The sequence below is a fragment of the Halichoerus grypus genome, chromosome X (genome assembly GCF_964656455.1).
Source record: "Halichoerus grypus chromosome X, mHalGry1.hap1.1, whole genome shotgun sequence".
NCBI lineage: Eukaryota > Metazoa > Chordata > Mammalia > Carnivora > Phocidae > Halichoerus > Halichoerus grypus.
In genome coordinates, this window is record NC_135727.1 from 117711608 (window position 1) to 117727980 (window position 16373).

At 37.3% G+C, this 16373-nt stretch overlaps 1 protein-coding gene across 4 annotated transcripts in view; it reads left to right on the forward strand.

Annotated features, from left to right (window-relative positions):
• LOC118535206 (sex comb on midleg-like protein 2) overlaps positions 1-16373 on the forward strand; it is a 94869-nt gene that overhangs the window by 34783 nt on the left and 43713 nt on the right. For all 4 annotated transcript variants that reach the window (XM_078065348.1, XM_078065350.1, XM_078065349.1 and 1 more), the window contains exon 7: positions 9320-9563. In XM_078065348.1, the coding sequence (XP_077921474.1) occupies positions 9320-9563 (244 nt within the window). The remainder of the gene's footprint in view (positions 1-9319; positions 9564-16373) is intronic.

A 16373-nucleotide genomic window follows, 5' to 3' on the forward strand; every position in this document is an offset into this window, starting at 1 on the left:
ATTTCACTTAGCATTTTACTCTCTAGGTCCATCCGTGTTGTTGCAAATGGCAAGATCTCTTTCTTTTTCATGGCTAATATTCCATTGTATATATATGTATATATACCACATCTTTATCCATTCATTTATGGATGGACACTTAGGTTGCTTCCATATTTTGGCTATTGTATATAATACTGCAGTAAACATAGGGGTGCATTTATCTTTTCAAATTAGTGTTTTCATTTTCTTTGGGTAAATACCCAGTAGTGGAATTACTGGATCATAGGGTAATTCTATTTTTAATTTCTTGAGGAACCTCCATACTGGTTTCCGCAGTGGCTGCACCAGTTTGCATTCTCACCAACAGTGCACCAGGGTTCCTTTTTCTCCATATCCTCGCCAACATTTGTTATTTCTTGTCTTTTTGACTTTAGCCATTCTGACAGGTGTGAAGTGATATCTCGTTGTGGCTTTGATTTGCATTTCCCTGATGATGAGTGATGTTGAGCATCTTTTCATGTGTCTGTTGGCAATCTGGATGTCTTCTTTGGAAAAATGGCTATTCAGGTTCTCTGCCCATTTTTTTAAATCAGATTATTTCGTTTTTTGGTGTTGAGTTCTCTAAGTTCTTTATATATTTTGAATATTAACCCCTTATCAGATATATCATTTGCAGATATCTTCTCCCATTCAGTAGGTTGCCTTTTTGTTTTGTTGATGGTTTCCTTTGCTGTGCAGAAGCTTTTTATTTTGGTGTAGTCCCAATGGTTTAATTTTGCTTTTATTTCCCTTTCCAGAGGAGGCATATAGAAAAGTAGAAAGATAGAAAAACAGAGACACATAGAAAAAATGTTTCTGTGGCCAATGTCAAAGAAATTACTGCCTGTGTTTTCTTCTAGGAATTTTATGGTTTCTGATCTCACATTTAGGTTTCTTGTTTTTTGTTTTTTTAAGATTTTATTTATTTGAGAGACAGAACAAGAGAGAGCACAAGCAGGGTCAGGGACAGAGGGAGAAGCAGACTCCCGCTGAGCAGGGAGCCGGATGTGGGGCTCCATCCCGGGACCCCGGGATCATGACTTGAGCTGAAGGCAGATGCTTAACCGACTGAGCCACCCAGGCGCCCCCACATTTAGGTTCTTAATCCATTTCAAGTTTGTTTTTGTGTAACAAAGTGGTCCAGTTTTGTTGTTTAGCGTGTAGCTGTCCAGTTTTCCCAGCACCATTTGTTGAAGAGACTGTCTTTTCCCCATTGCTGTGAATCAGTTGACCATATAAGTGTGGGTTTATTTCTGGACTCTGTTCCATTGATCTATGTGTCTATTTTTGGCCCGTACCATACTGTTTTGATTGCTACAACTTTATAGTATATCTTGAAATCTGAGATTATGATACTTCCAGCTTTGTTCTTCTTTTTCAAGACAGCTTTGGCTAAGGTTTTAAAAGGTTTTGGAGAACCTTAAAGACATAAGGATGTGTAAAACATCAATTAATATGATTCTTGCATTGCAAAGAAAAATTCTTTGAGTGCCACTTTGAGTAGCAAGAGTGCCTGAAAGTGGGTTTGCCCTACCACCTCCCAGCAAGGGACATAGGCCCTTTGGGCAATGTGTAAAGCATATGTGAGAATAGTAACAAAAGAGATGTTTAGTAGTAGTCTTTATTAAACACTATTAGCTTGGGCTGTGGCTTTAGAAAAGCCATCGGATTTATTTTACTTATTATCAGATTGCTTTGTTAGCTAGTTACATGCTACATGTCACACACATTATGTTTTTCATTTTTAAAAATTATGAAAGTAATTCATGTTTGGAGAGAGGATATCAAAATATGCACTTAGCTAGAGTAAAAAATGTGTGTCTTTTTATCTGTCCCATCCTTTCCTCCTTTCCACCCTCTTCTCTCCAAATAGAAGTTTTATTTGTGTTCTCCTAGACTTTTTTCTGTGCATTCACAGACATATATGGGCTTTTATTTTTTTAAACATAAATTTGAATATATTGTGAATATTGTTCTGTGATTTATTTTTACCCTTAAAATATGTGTTTTCTGGAAACCTTTCCATTTTGCTTCATACGTATTTTAGGTTGTGTTGTACTAGTCTGTGGTAGGGATTACCATAATTGGTTTAATCTGTCCCTAAGGATGGATGTTTAGGTTGTGTCCATATTCTTGTTTAAGTCATCTGTAATCTAGAGGTTTCTTTATAAGTGTGAGGGCTATATTTGTAGAAGTAGAATTTTTGGTTCAAAGGGAATGTGTGCTTTAAGTGTTGATATATACTATTAAATTGCAACCCCAATGGGTGTTTCAAGCTATGCTCCACTATTATTGTATAGATGTTTCTATTCCTACACTTTCACTAGCATCAAATATCATTGATCTTTAAAAATTTTATTTATCTTTTTCTGGGGGAGTTGGGGGTGGGGATGGTATCTCATTGCTATAATTTGCACTGAACTGATTACCAGTGAAACTGAGCTTTTAAAATGTGTTTAATGGCCTTTTATTTTTCTGTGGATTACCTGATTATAGCCTTTGCCTGTTTTTCTGTTGGATTTCTGTTCTTACTCATTGCTTTGTGGGTGCTCTTTCAGCCAAGCTTGAAACTTTGCCAAGAGCCATTTTAAATCACTACTCCTTCTTGACCGTGGCCTCTGAATATCCATTTAATTAGGAAGGCCCACCCACTTAGCTTCCTAATTATTTTTTCTCATGTCTCTTTCTAACCTTACCACCACTGCCCCTTGTGCAGGCTTTCCTCTTGCCTGAACTGTTCAGCTAGCCTTATAACTGCCTCTAACCTTCATCCTTCCACACAACTGCCAGAAATATCTGATATAGGAGCCTTAACCACATCATTCACTTGCTTAAAACTCTTGAAGTTCCCAGTTGCACTCAGGATGAAGTGTAAGTTTGTTAATATGGCCTTTAAGGTGCTGTATGATCTGGATTATGGCTGCCACTCCTTGCTTTGTATTTTATGTTCTAAATTGCTTCTGATAGCCTGTTGATACCATGTTCCTTTTTTGAGCTGGTTGTCTCTGGTTAACGCTAAGTTTCTAGTTAGGCATTAAATCCTCCAATGTATCTTCCCTAATTCCCCCTTTCTATTCTTATGCTTCTTTAGCACCTTGCGCATATCTCAATCTTTATAGGAATTGGATTATATTATTATTTTCATTGTCTCTTCCTAGACTATGAGTTCCTTTTGAACAGTTAATGTCTTTGTATTCTCGGTGTCTGTCATAGGTCTTGGTACATACTTGTTTGTTAAATGAAGAAAGGTTGGAGAATACAGAAAGATGAATACATATAGAGGGAGAAAATGCGTTTTGTTTTGGACATGTCAAGGTGCCTCTTGGAAATTTGAGGAGGGATGACTACTAGCAGACTGTTGGAAGTAAAGTGTTCAGAACTTAAAAACAAGGTTTGGCTTGGGTATGTGGATATGGCAGTTTTTAGTTTAAATGGTAATGATGGAAGCCTTGAGAATGAAAAAGCTAGTCTAGAGAGAATACCTAGAAGGAGAAGAGGAGAGTATCAAGGCTAGAACCTTGAGAAATACCCACTCACCTTTATGATGTATAAGTAGCTATATCAGGTACTTAATAAAGGTCAGTTGAGAGGAAAGCTGATTCTTGACTATTTGGTGGATAGGAAGTTTATTGGTTACATTAGCAAGAACTAACGACCAGGTGAAAAGTGTCCTCAGGTAGAGTTAAATTTGTAGTTTTGGGGGCAGAATATCGATAAGAGTTCATTCCTGATAGCCTCAGTTTACTCTGTGAAATAGGCAACTGACAAAGGCTGGAGGGAAGGATTCATACATAGATTGAATGTCTACTGTGTTCCAGCACTGGGGTAGAGAACTTACTCTCTGGTTGAGAAGAAAGTTAACAAAATAATTAACATATAATGAGGATACATAAAATTTGTCTTAAAATGAATGGTAAATGGAACAACAGCTGTATGAGATGGGAAAAAGATTGGCCTAGGGACACATGATAATATTTTGGAGGATTCAGCTAAGGATGAACACTAAATAAATGGTACTACATATAATAAACATGTGGGACTTTTCTCCAGCAGTGTTCAGCAACTAAGTATAAATAGGTAAAGTGGATGGTGATCTTTTTTTTTTTTAAGATTTTACTTATTTATTTATTTATTTAGAGCACAAGCGGGGTGGGGAGGGACAGAGGGAGAGAGACCATCTCATGCAGACTCCATCCTCAGTGTGGAGCCTGATGCGGGGCTTCATCTCGTGACCCTGAGATCACAACCTAAGCCAAAATCAAGAGTCAGACACTTAACCGACTGAACCACCCAGGCATCCCATGGTGATCTTGAATTAAGGTTTGGAGATAATAAAATGACAGCGGGATAAGTCGATTTTGGGTGACATGATGCTCTGTAACCTGGATGTGAAAGAATTTTATAGAATGTTAGAGTATTTGGTCCCCTTCACTTTTTTATCTCTATCAGTGGTTCTCAACCGGGAAGGGGGGCGATTTGCCCCCCACGAGACATTTGGCAATATATGGGGACATTTTTGTTCATCACAACTGTGTGTGTGTGTGTGGGGGGTGCTACTTACATCTAATGGGTAGAGACCAGGGACACTGCTAAATATCCTAAAATGCACAGAACAGCCCCCACAACAGAATGTTCTGACTCCAAATGGCAATAGTGCCAACGTTGAGAAACTCTGATCTGTATTAATTCCTTGGTGATCTCATCTAATTCCTGGCTTTAAATACAGTTTATATGCAGATGACTTTCAAATCCGTATTTCCAATTCAGACTTTTTGTTCCCAACTCAGACTTGAGTATCCACTCAACATCCCCACTTGGATGTCCAATAGACATCTCAGACTTTTGCCTGCAGCCTTTCCCATCTCGAGGAGTGGTAACTGTTATTCCAATTGCTCAGGCCAAAAACCTTGGTGATTATTTCTTTCACACACTACATCCAGTCCATAAGGAAATCCTATGGGCGTTACCTTCAAAATATATTCAAAATCCAGCTACTTCTTGACATCTCTCTTGCTATCAGCTGGTACAAGTTGCTTTTATCTCTCACCTAGATTACTTCAGTAGCCTCCTCATTGACCTCTTTATTTATAACCTTACAGTTTGTAGTCAACACAGTAACCAGAATATTCCTTTTAAAACATAAATGAGATTATATCACTTCTCTGCTCAAAATTGTCCAGGGGCTCACCATTTTACTCACAGTAAAACTCAGAGTCCTTATAGTGGCCTCCATGGCTCTCCATACGACCCCTCATTATCTCTCTAACCTTGTTTCCTACTGCTCTCTCACTTGCATACTAAATTGTAGCCACACTCACTTCCTTGTTCTTCGAACATGTGGACACATCTCCTGCTTTAGGGCCTTGGCCCTGGCTATTCTCTCTGCCTGTAGGTAACTGCGTGGTTAATAATCACCTTTAGGGTTCTGTTCACATGTCACCTTCCATATGAGGCTTGTTCTCATTACCCTATTTAAAGTATTTCTTTTTGGGGCACCTGGGTGGCTCAGTCGGTTAAGCATCTGCCATCGGCTAGGTCATGATCCCAGAGTCCTGGAATCGAGCCCCATATTGGGCTCCCTGCTGAGCAGGGAGTCTGCTTCTCCCTTTCTCTGTCCTCCCCCTGCCACTCGTGCACTACCCCTCACCTCTCTCTCTCTCTTTCTCTCAGATAAGTAAAATCTTAAAAAAAATAAAGTGTTTCTTTTTAAGATTTATTTATTATTATTTTCAAAGATTTTATTAGAGAGAGAGAGAGAGAGCTCCTGCGCATGCATGTGCCAGGGGGTGGGGTGCCCATCACAGGGCTCAGTCTCAGGACCTAAGCTGAAACCAAGAGTTGGTCCCGCTTAACCGACTGCACCATCCAGGCTCCTCACCCTATTTAAAGTTTTGCACAACCCCTTCCTTACATTTTTCTCTGGATCGCCCTTGCTCTGCTTTACTTTCTTTTTTTGCATAGCACTTATCATTTTTAACATAGAATATATTTTGCTTATGTTACGGTGTTTCTCATCTTTCTCTTTACTAAGCATGTGAATACCACAAGGGGGGGATTTTTGTCTATTTTGCTACTTAATGTGTATCAGGAGCCTTCAGTAGTGTCTGACATTAGTAGGCACTTTGTAAATATTTGTGAATAAATAAATGAAGCTTAAAGGACTAGAATTTTTGATGAGGTCAAAGAAGTAGTTGATTAAAAGTAAGGACGTAGAAGTTAAGGATAAGAGTCTGTGGTCAGGAGTAGACTGGGAATACAGCCATAAACAAAGCAGTGAAAGAGCTCCTGTCCTTATGGAGCTTGCCTTCTGGCTGGGGAAATGCATAATAAACCATGCAAAATAAATAAAGTCTATATTATGTTTGATGGTTGTAACTGCTAAGGAAAAGGGAGGGTGACATTTTAGATAGGTTGGCCAGGAAGGTCTTGCTGAGAAGATGCCATTGGAGTGAAGATCTGAAGAAAGGGAGAGAAGGGACCATGAGGTTACAAGGGTAAGAATATTGCAAGCGGAGGGGTAATGCAGATAATGCTCACACTTGGCCTCAGAGTCTGTGGGATATGAAAAGAAATAGCCTTTAAGGAGAAGCATATTGTAGGTAGGTAGGCAAGGAGAGGGGTTAAAAGAGCGTTCTTTACTACCATATATATAAGTAAGCTCTCCACCCAACGTTGGGCTTGAACTCAGTACCCCAAGATCAGGAGTTGCATGCTCTACCGACTGAGCCAGCCAGGCGCCCCTACACATTATATCTTTGTGTTTAGGAAGTCATTCAAGAACTGATGATGACATGTAAAACATTCTTTAAAAACATTTTTAAAAGCTACTTTATATCATTACCTTTTGTGGACAGCAGAGGGAACCATTTTGCCAATTATCTAAATCTGGAGGTAGCTTGTTTTGAGAGAAAACCTTTTCATTTATTTATGAAAAAGGCGCAGTTCCTTTGGTTTTTTAAAAATCAATATATTTGTTTTCTTCCAGAGCTCTGTTAATATATGTTTGTATGGCTATACTGATGTAAGTAACTTTGGTAGAGTATTCATGAAATTTAGAAGAATTAATAAACAGTATGAAAATCTTAGAGAATAAATTGCATTTTGTCCATAATCATTGGTTTTTTTTGTCAGCTAATAGTGTTATTGATGACATACTGTTACATTTGGGATATCTCTTTTTAGATTAGAGTTTGAATCTTAAAATTTTCTTTCCTGCTCATTCCTGTCTTAATTCTGTTTTGTAGCAGAAAATGTGTCTTGCCATTTGAATTTAGTTTGCTTTGCTACAGAAAGTCTTACTCTTATTTGGTTATATGATAGTGTAAGGTCCTAGGAACCTTGTGTGTGCCTTGAATATTTCCTCCATTCTGTGAATGTGCAGCACAAGTTTATCAACTGCCAAAGTTTTCTTTTGTCAAATCCACCTCCCTTTTCTCCTGCCATATGTAGTAACAATTAGTTGACCTTTAGCCCCTTCATGAAGTGGCAGTAAGTCTGCTTCTTACCAGCTACTTGTTTATCAAATAACTGTGATCTTTGATCAAGCTAACTTTTGCCCTGCTGACTTTTGGGTGGTTTTTAAGAACCAAATTAAGATTATGTAATTAAAAGGACTTTGAAGACTAATAATTAAGGAACTTTAAGACTTCGGGTATAAAGGATATCACTGGAAAAGTACAGGACAGTGAGATGGGTTTAAAGGGGGCATTTTAAAAAAGGAATCAACCCACCAGTATGTTTTTAAATTGTATCTTGGTGAAAGAATTAGTTGAAAGCTTGTTTACTGTTCTTCAGGTGATTACTTGGTTAATTCGTTTTTTTTTTTTAAAAAAAGATCTTGCTGTTGAGTACTCTGCTGGAAATAACAATATGAATAAGATATATCTGCTTTTGAGAATCCCTGAGCCTCAGAGGAGTAAACACATTTCCAGAGTACTTTTGCAGTTGAAGGCAAGAGCACCTCCTTTGAGGGGGTGTAGGAGTGGGCAGGAGTTGGCCGGGGAAGCCTTAAAGAGACCAGGAGAGCTGGGCTTTGAAGTGGATCAGTTGGAGTTGTCCAAGCAGGTGAATGTGGTAGGATGTTCCAAGGAGTTGTCAGCCTACGTTTAAAATCTAGCTCTGATACTTCTGGTATATTCTTAGGCAATTGTGCATCAGTTTTATCTCTATAAAATGGGGATAATAATTGCATTGACTTTATAGAGTTGTGAGAATTAAATATATGGAAAACATTTAGAACAGTGCCTGGCTTATACTAAATGATTGAAGGTTAACTTTTAATGTTGTTATCCTAGGAATCTAAGGGATAGAATTGGCAGGTCTTGGTCTTTGAATGTGAGTGTTACGGGAAAAGGATGTGTCTAGCGCAGTGGTTCTCAGCCTTGGATGCACATTAGGATCACCTGGGGAATTAAAATGTGCTGATGCCTGGGCCCCACCCCAGACCAATTAAATCAATATCCTGGGGGTGTGGCCCCAAGTGATTTTGATGTTTAGTTGGGCTGATAACCCCTGGTCTAGGACTATTTCCAGCCTTCTGGCTTGGATGACTGGGCTGATGATGGTGCTATTTACTAGGATAAAAAGCAAATTGAAAGAAAAGGTGTTGCTTTTAACATAGCACTTAGGCTTTTAAGAATCCTGTTAGCATTTGCATGCTTTAAATGTTTATAACTAAAGGATGCTTCTTTAATATTGGTTTCTGGATTGGATATCATAAATGACCCCAGACTATATGACTTTCATGTTCTTGTGTCTGCATTTTATACTTGGAGGTGGTTTCTTTTTTTGTTTTTTTAGATAATATATGCTGCTGTTCGTTCTCTTTGGACTTACCAGCTTTCAACATACCCTGTAATTTATACATTTATTAGGTTTGTTTGATTCCCTCTTTTAAAATTTCTTGTTGATTGCTTCTCTCTTTTTCCCCTACCCGCACCCAACCACTACTACCACCCACCACTAGAAGGTAAGCTCCACCAGAGCCGGGATCTTTGTTATTTTTTGTTCACTAATTAATCCTAAATTTCTGGTACATACTATATAACACATATTTCTTAGATGAATGAATGAATTACTATCAGTCTGGTTTTGTTTCCATCCAGGTTCTTGGCTCTGCTCCAGAGTAAGTGAGATGTAGAGCAGAGTTTCAGAGAGACTTCTGAGAACTGTTTTCTTCCTGTATTTAATTGATAAACATGGAGTTTAATTTTTGGTTGCTAAAAGTTGTGAGATACAGTTGAACAAATGCTTCTTATTACATCTTAACAAAAAACTTTTTTTAAAAATGTTTTGGTAGGAACCACCAAAGCCACCTCTAAATAATTTTAAAGTGGGAATGAAACTTGAAGCTATAGACAAAAAGAACCCTTATCTGATCTGCCCTGCAACTATTGGAGATGTTAGAGGAGATGAAGTTTATATCACATTTGATGGCTGGAGTGGAGCTTTTGATTATTGGTGCAAGTACGATTGTCGAGATATTTTCCCAGTTGGGTGGTGTCGCCTGACAGGAGATGTATTACAACCACCTGGAACTCATGGTAAGATAATAAGTAACTACATGTTCTTTTATTTTATTAAAGTTAGATCTAACTGCTATTGGCATTGAGGTTAGGACTTCTTGCTCAGCTGGAACAGCAGACAGGACAGGGAGGGCACTGCCTAGGCTAGAGAACTGAAGGTAGAAGACGGCAATGATTAGAATTTTTGAGGGCCAACTCAGCATCATAATCTGAATTGACAGTCCACATTGGAGAATATGGGCAAGCTACAAGTCACACTTGGACCATTGAAGCCTTGTTACTGAAAGCATTTTGGGGTGCTTAGCTATCTTTGTAGTTGATATTCAATTTAAAATTATACATAGTATTCCATTGTTTATATCTCAAAGGTAGTTTTTAAATGGTAAGGTGTAACAACTGTTATATATGTGTTTTGCACAATTTTGGTCAGTTTTTTCAAGTTAAATTGATAGTTTGATAGTCTTAAGTAAAATCTACCCGTCAGTGAAAATTTTACTTTATTTTTTAAAAAGATTTATTTATTTGAGAGAGAACGTGCGTATGAGTTGGGGAAGGGGCTGAGGGAGAGAATCTCAAGCAGACTCCCCGCTGCGTTCTGAGCCCAACATGGGACTCGATTTCATAACCCTGAGATCATGACCTGAGCTGAAGTCAAGAGTTGGACATTCAACCGACAGCCACCCAGGCGCCCATGTCAGTGAAAATTTTACACTATGGAAACCATCATAGATTAACATGTTATTATAGTCAGGTGTTTATCAGTTGTAATGCTGTGCTTCCTAAGTTGAATTCTATGATCATCTAGATATTTTCTTTCAGAAAAAAATCATCAAAATATTGAGGTTCCTTAGGTGTCTTCCAAGAGCTTAGACATGCCTAACCTGGTCTTCTGTGATGGAATAACTGCTGAAATTTAAGTGGGATCTAAGCATAGAACCTAATCATTTGCTTAAGTTAAATACAAACTTATTAGTAGAATCAAATGTAAACATACTTAAAATTTATCCAACTAAAATTTATTTATACCAGAAAAAAAGATGAGTGTAGAAAATGTGTAAGTAATGTGTGTAAGATGAGAGCAGTGGCTAGATAAAAGCATACAGCCATATTCTTGTAACTGCTTTCTTTTTTGATTTGGGACTTTAACACATTCCATTATATTACAATACTACATACTGTGATGTCCTTTTTATTAGGGACGTATTTTACCAGTTCCCTGCTGCCATAATTCTAGGAAGTAGATATTAATGGCTGATTTTTGTAAAATTTAATATGCTCCAGATCTATGTGTGTATGATACTAAGGCAGTCTCTGCCCTCAAGGAGTTAGCGGGATAAATGGAAGAATAGACTTAAAAAAAAATATGTATATATACAGAATCAGCAGTGCAAAAATAGAGACGTGTGCTAGATACGAAAGTGGCCCAAAGACATCCAGTTTGTTTAGGCTGGAGGGAAAATCGGTTGGGTAAAGGAATGCTTAACAGAAAGACACATGATGTATTAAGAGAGAAGGAGTTTGCCAGGCAGAATAGAGATAAAGGTAGGGTGGACACTTCACAAAGGTATAAAATCGCACAGTTTACCCTGAAAACGAGGTAGTTCAGTTTGGAACATGATGACTTTGGAATGCATGACCAAGAATGCTGTTGTTTTACACTATCTGGTATCCCTTTTTTTCTTAGTAACACAATTCAGCTGCCTACCATGAAGGCTATATTTACAGCCTCCCTAGCAGTTATATATGGCCATGAGACTAAGTCCTGGTCAACGGGATAAAAGTAGAGCTAGTATGTTCTACTTATAGGAAGTATATTAGAGATGAATGTACCCTTCTGTCTTCCTTCTTCCTGCTTCTATCCTGATGCTAGTTATGTGCTTGTTTTGGGTGGAGTTCCATCTTGAACAATGAAATGGGGACCATATTCTAGGTATAGTGGAGTGAAAAGCAGAAATAAGCCAAAATCCCTGAGAATTTTGTGGAGCAGAATTTTCATACTGGCCTGTTCCAGACTGTTATTTGAGAGAAATAAACTTCTATGTTATATAAACCATTATTCTTTTAGGTTTTTCTGTTACTGTTAGCTGAATTTAATCCTAACTAATTCAGGGTAACTTTAAGATACCAGGTGAACATGTCCATTGGATAGCTGCACATGCAGGTATGGAGCCCAAAAGAGATAGGTCTTAGTTGACAAAGCAGGTTTGAGAGCCATCATGCTCATTCAAATAAATATTCTGTATGTCAGGTAGGATTATAGGTGCTGTCTGGGGGAGGGGTGGATGGTAGGCAGCTTACACATCCAATTGATAGCAGTAAGTGGGGGAAGTTTTGGGTGTGGCTTTAATTTTGCATGTGTAACAGGTAGAAGTAGAAAAGGACCAAGGACAGAACCTTGTGGGTGAATATTTAAAACAGTTCTCACACTTGAATCACCTGGGGGGGAGGGGGGACTTTTTCAAAAGCTGATGCCCTGGAACTCATACCCAGGGGTTCTGAATCAGTAGGTCTGGAGTGGGGCTCTGGTGTTTCCATTGCACATGGTTTGAGGCCCAGACTTTGAGAAACACAAAAATAAGGGATGAGTAGAAGATAGAAATCAAGAGAAAAAGTATACGTAAATGTAGGAGAGTTACTAGGTTGGTTTCCCTAACAACAGGAGATGAAAGATAGTACAGCATAAACGTTGAGAGGAGAGCTCATTAGTGGTCTTAAGTAAAAGCATGGTTACTAGACTACTTTGAAAAGCCAGATTTAGAGAGCTGAATAAATAGATGCAGAGCATTTTTTAAAAATGTGGTTTCATGGATACTTTCTGAGATCCACCTCCTCTGTCCTTTACCCCACTAGACATTTCACAAGTTAAAGTGAAATTTAGAAACCTTACTTCAATTTGTATCCCTTTACCCTCCATCATTCATAATATTTTCTTAAATACTTACATTCATTGAGAATGAATTAGTGTTATAATTTTTGTTCAACTGTTAAACATAATTAGAAAATTCAGAAGTATTTACCCACATTTTGCCATTTCACTTCTTTCTTCCTGATTTTCAGATTCCTTTTATCATCATTTCCTCTCTGTTTTAGAGAACTTCTTTTAGTCATTCTTTTAGGGTAGGTCATCTGGCAACAAATTCTTAGTTTTCCATCATCCAAGAATGTTTTTATTTTCCCTTCATTCTTTTTTTTTTTTTTAAAGATTTTATTTATTTATGTATTAGAGAGCGAGAGAGAGAGAAACAGCATGAGAGGGGAGAAGGTCAGAGGGAGAAGCAGGCTCGCCGCTGAGCTGGGAGCCCGATGTGGGACTCGATGCCAGGACTCCAGGATCATGACCTGAGCCGAAGGCAGTCGCTTAACCAACTGAGCCACCCAGGCGCCCTCCCTTCATTCTTGAAGGATAGTTGCTGGATATAGAATTCTGTGTTGACAGTTCTTTTCTTTAAGCACTTGTAAAATGTAGTGCAACTTCCTTCTGGCTTCCAGGGTTTCTTTTGAGAAGTTTGGTGTTACTCAAATTGTTTTTCCCCTGTAGGTTCCATTATGATTATAAGTTTGTTTTTGCTTGTAGTTCTTCTAGTGTTTACTTTATGCTTTATCTGTTTTGTGGGTACGTTATCAGGTGTGTACAAATTTTGAACTACTATAGTGTCCTGGTTGGTTGAACCTTCTGTAGTAACCCTCTTTATGGTGGCTTTTTTTTTTTTAACCTTAAAATCTGCTTTATTTTATATTTGCTATTAGCTATATATAGCTATACCAGCTTTTGTTTGGTTGGTGTTCTTGGCCTCTCTGTTTCTAATGTTCAACATTTACCTAGTCTTGTCTAAAAAGTTGAATTTCTTGTAAATAGTAGGATTTTGATTTTTTGGCTAGTCAGCCAGTCTGTCTTTTAACTGGAGCTTTTAAAATCTATTTATATTTATTGTGATTACAGACATATTTGGTTTTCAGTATGCCACCTTATTTTGAGCTTTTTATTTGTCCTGCCTTTTCTGTTTTATTTTCCTTTCTTGTCCTTTTGGGGTTATTTTTTCTTTTCTTTTTTTTTTTTTTTTAAAGATTTTTTATTTATTTATTGGAGAGAGAGAGAATGAGAGAGAGCAAGCACATGAGAGGGGGGAGGGTCAGAGGGAGAAGCAGACTCCCTGCCGAGCAGGGAGCCCGATGCGGGACTCGATCCAGGGACTCCAGGATCATGACCTGAGCCGAAGGCAGTCGCTTAACCAGCTGAGCCACCCAGGCGCCCTGGGGTTATTTTTTCTTATTCCATTTTTCCCCTCTTCTTGGTTGGAAGTTATACATTATATTTTCTGTTCTTTTAGTACTCTAAAAATTTTAACATGCTTTCTTGACTTAATGGAAGTCTGAAATTGATCAATCTCTTTATTCTGTACTAAGACAATAAAGGGAACTTAGAACACTCTGCCCATTTATCCCCTTCACATTCATGTTGTTACTGTTGTATATTTTATTTTAATTTATTTTATTTATTTATTTTGAGGTGTGGGAGGGGCAGAGGGAGAGAGAGAATCTTAAGCAGGCTCCATGCCCAACATGGAGCCCGATGCGGGCCTGAATCTTAGAACCCTGAGATCATGACCTGAGCCGAAATCAAGAGTTGGACACCCAACCAACTGAGTCACCTGGGCACTCCACTGTTGTATATTTTAATTAGTTACATCTTTTAGGAATCCTCTTAGCTATTATTATCGTTCATATAGTCAGTATTTGTTGAGATTCACCAACATATTCAACGTGTTTATTCCTTCTTAGCATCTCAAACCTTTCATCTGGGATTAATTCTCTTCTGTCTGAGATAGATCCTTCAGATTTTTCTTTAGTGAGGGGGTCTGCTAGTGGCATGCCCTCTCAGTTTACATTCATCTGAATATGTCATTATTTCAACTCCTCCCTTGAAAGACATTTTCTCTGGGTGTAGAATTCTAGATTGACAGGCATTTTCTTTCAGTACATTGAAGATATCATTCTTTTACCTTTTGGTTTCCATTGCTATTGAGAATTCAACTGTCAATCTAATTATTTTTCCTCTGATCTGTCATTTTTTTCTCTAGCTACTTTAATGTTTTCTCTAGCTACTTTAATATTTTTTTCTCTAGCTACTTTAATATTTTTTCTCTAGCTACTTTAATATTTCATATTGGTGTTCTGCAGTTTTACTCTGATACTTCTAGGTGTGGGTTTTGTTGAATCTTGATATCTTGGCAGAACCACATATATACAAATGATGATTTGTTTATTTTTATGTGTGAAAAACTTTAAATGTTTTATATTACATTTTAACTGTTTTATCATCAATAAGGATTTCAAATGGCACAAATGATTTGACATTATAAAGCACTTCTCATGACTGCTTTATGAATACAAATAATCCAAGCCATGTGAAAGTAGAATTTGGAAGCTTTAGAGTAGAAACAAAGATGTGCCCCCTGTTGCCACATTCTGTTTTGTAAAGATTCACAGAAGTCCCCAGAAGAATCTTAGGATTCTGGGAAAAGTATGGTTAAAGATTGTTAGTTGATACTCACCCAAAGATATTTCATAAATGATTCATTTTTACTTTTTTCCAAGCATTGCTTATTCATTACATAGATTAATAGGGTTATTGCTGTACTTATTATACAAGGTGAAATACTCTTTGAGTAGAGAAAACATTTACTTTAGCCAATAATCATTCATTAAATGACAGCTATAATATAAAAATATCATTTCTTAGATGTGATGTGATATATTCTAAAATCATAATATTTTAAAATTATTTTTCATTATTTTAATATAACAGTTTTTCTCTAATAGAAAAAAGTAATAAATACTCAAAGCAAAAAATTCAGGAAAGCATGCAGAGATAACCATGACAAATAGTTTGATCTGTACTTGGCTTTGTACTGCTTTTTCTTCTTTTTGTCTTATACATATAGCTTTAGAACACACATGGCCAAATCAAGAGAAATGTTGAAATAAGTTGTGGCATAGTTATTCTTTAGAACAATATAGAACGATTTAGAAGAATGAGAGGATTCCTGTTTACTAAGAAGGCTTTCCAAGATGTGTTAAGTGAAAAAAGCAACCCCTCAAAATACATACAGTATAATACTATTAAGTCAAAACAAATAATGTATTTCTATGTGTAACTATAGATGTATGTATATTCATACATAGAAAAGATCTGAAAGGCTATATATCAGATCTTTAGTAGTAATTATATCTGGGAAGGGGTGTTGAGTGGTAAAGGGAACTTTTGCTTTTATCTGTGGCTTTTTTTTTTTAATTTTTAATTAATTTTTTTAAGATTTTATTATTTATTTATTTGCCAGAGAGAGAGAACGAAAGGGAGAAAGCAAGCACAAGCAGGGGAAACGGCAGGCAGAGGGAGAAACAGGCTCCTCGCTGAGCAAGGAGCCTGATATGGGACTCGATCCCAGGACCCTGGGATTATGACCCGAGCCGAAGGCAGACGCTTGACAACTGAGCCACCCAGGTGTCCCTGTGGCTTTTTTTTTTTCTTTTAAACAAGAACATGCTGTAGGTTACATTTGTACTTTAAAATAATTTTATTTTGAAAGGGATTATTCTGCATATTCTGGTTTCTTACCTACTTTTTCATAATACATTGTGATTGTGTTCCCATGTAAAATATATCCCTACAAAATTATATTTCTGTGTTGTATTACATTACATGGCTGTACCATAATTTAGCCACACTTCTATTTTGTTTGACATAGATGATATGATGAATATATCTTTGCATATCTCTAATTATTTCCATAGACTAAGTTTGCTGGGTTAGGGGATATGTTTCTAAGG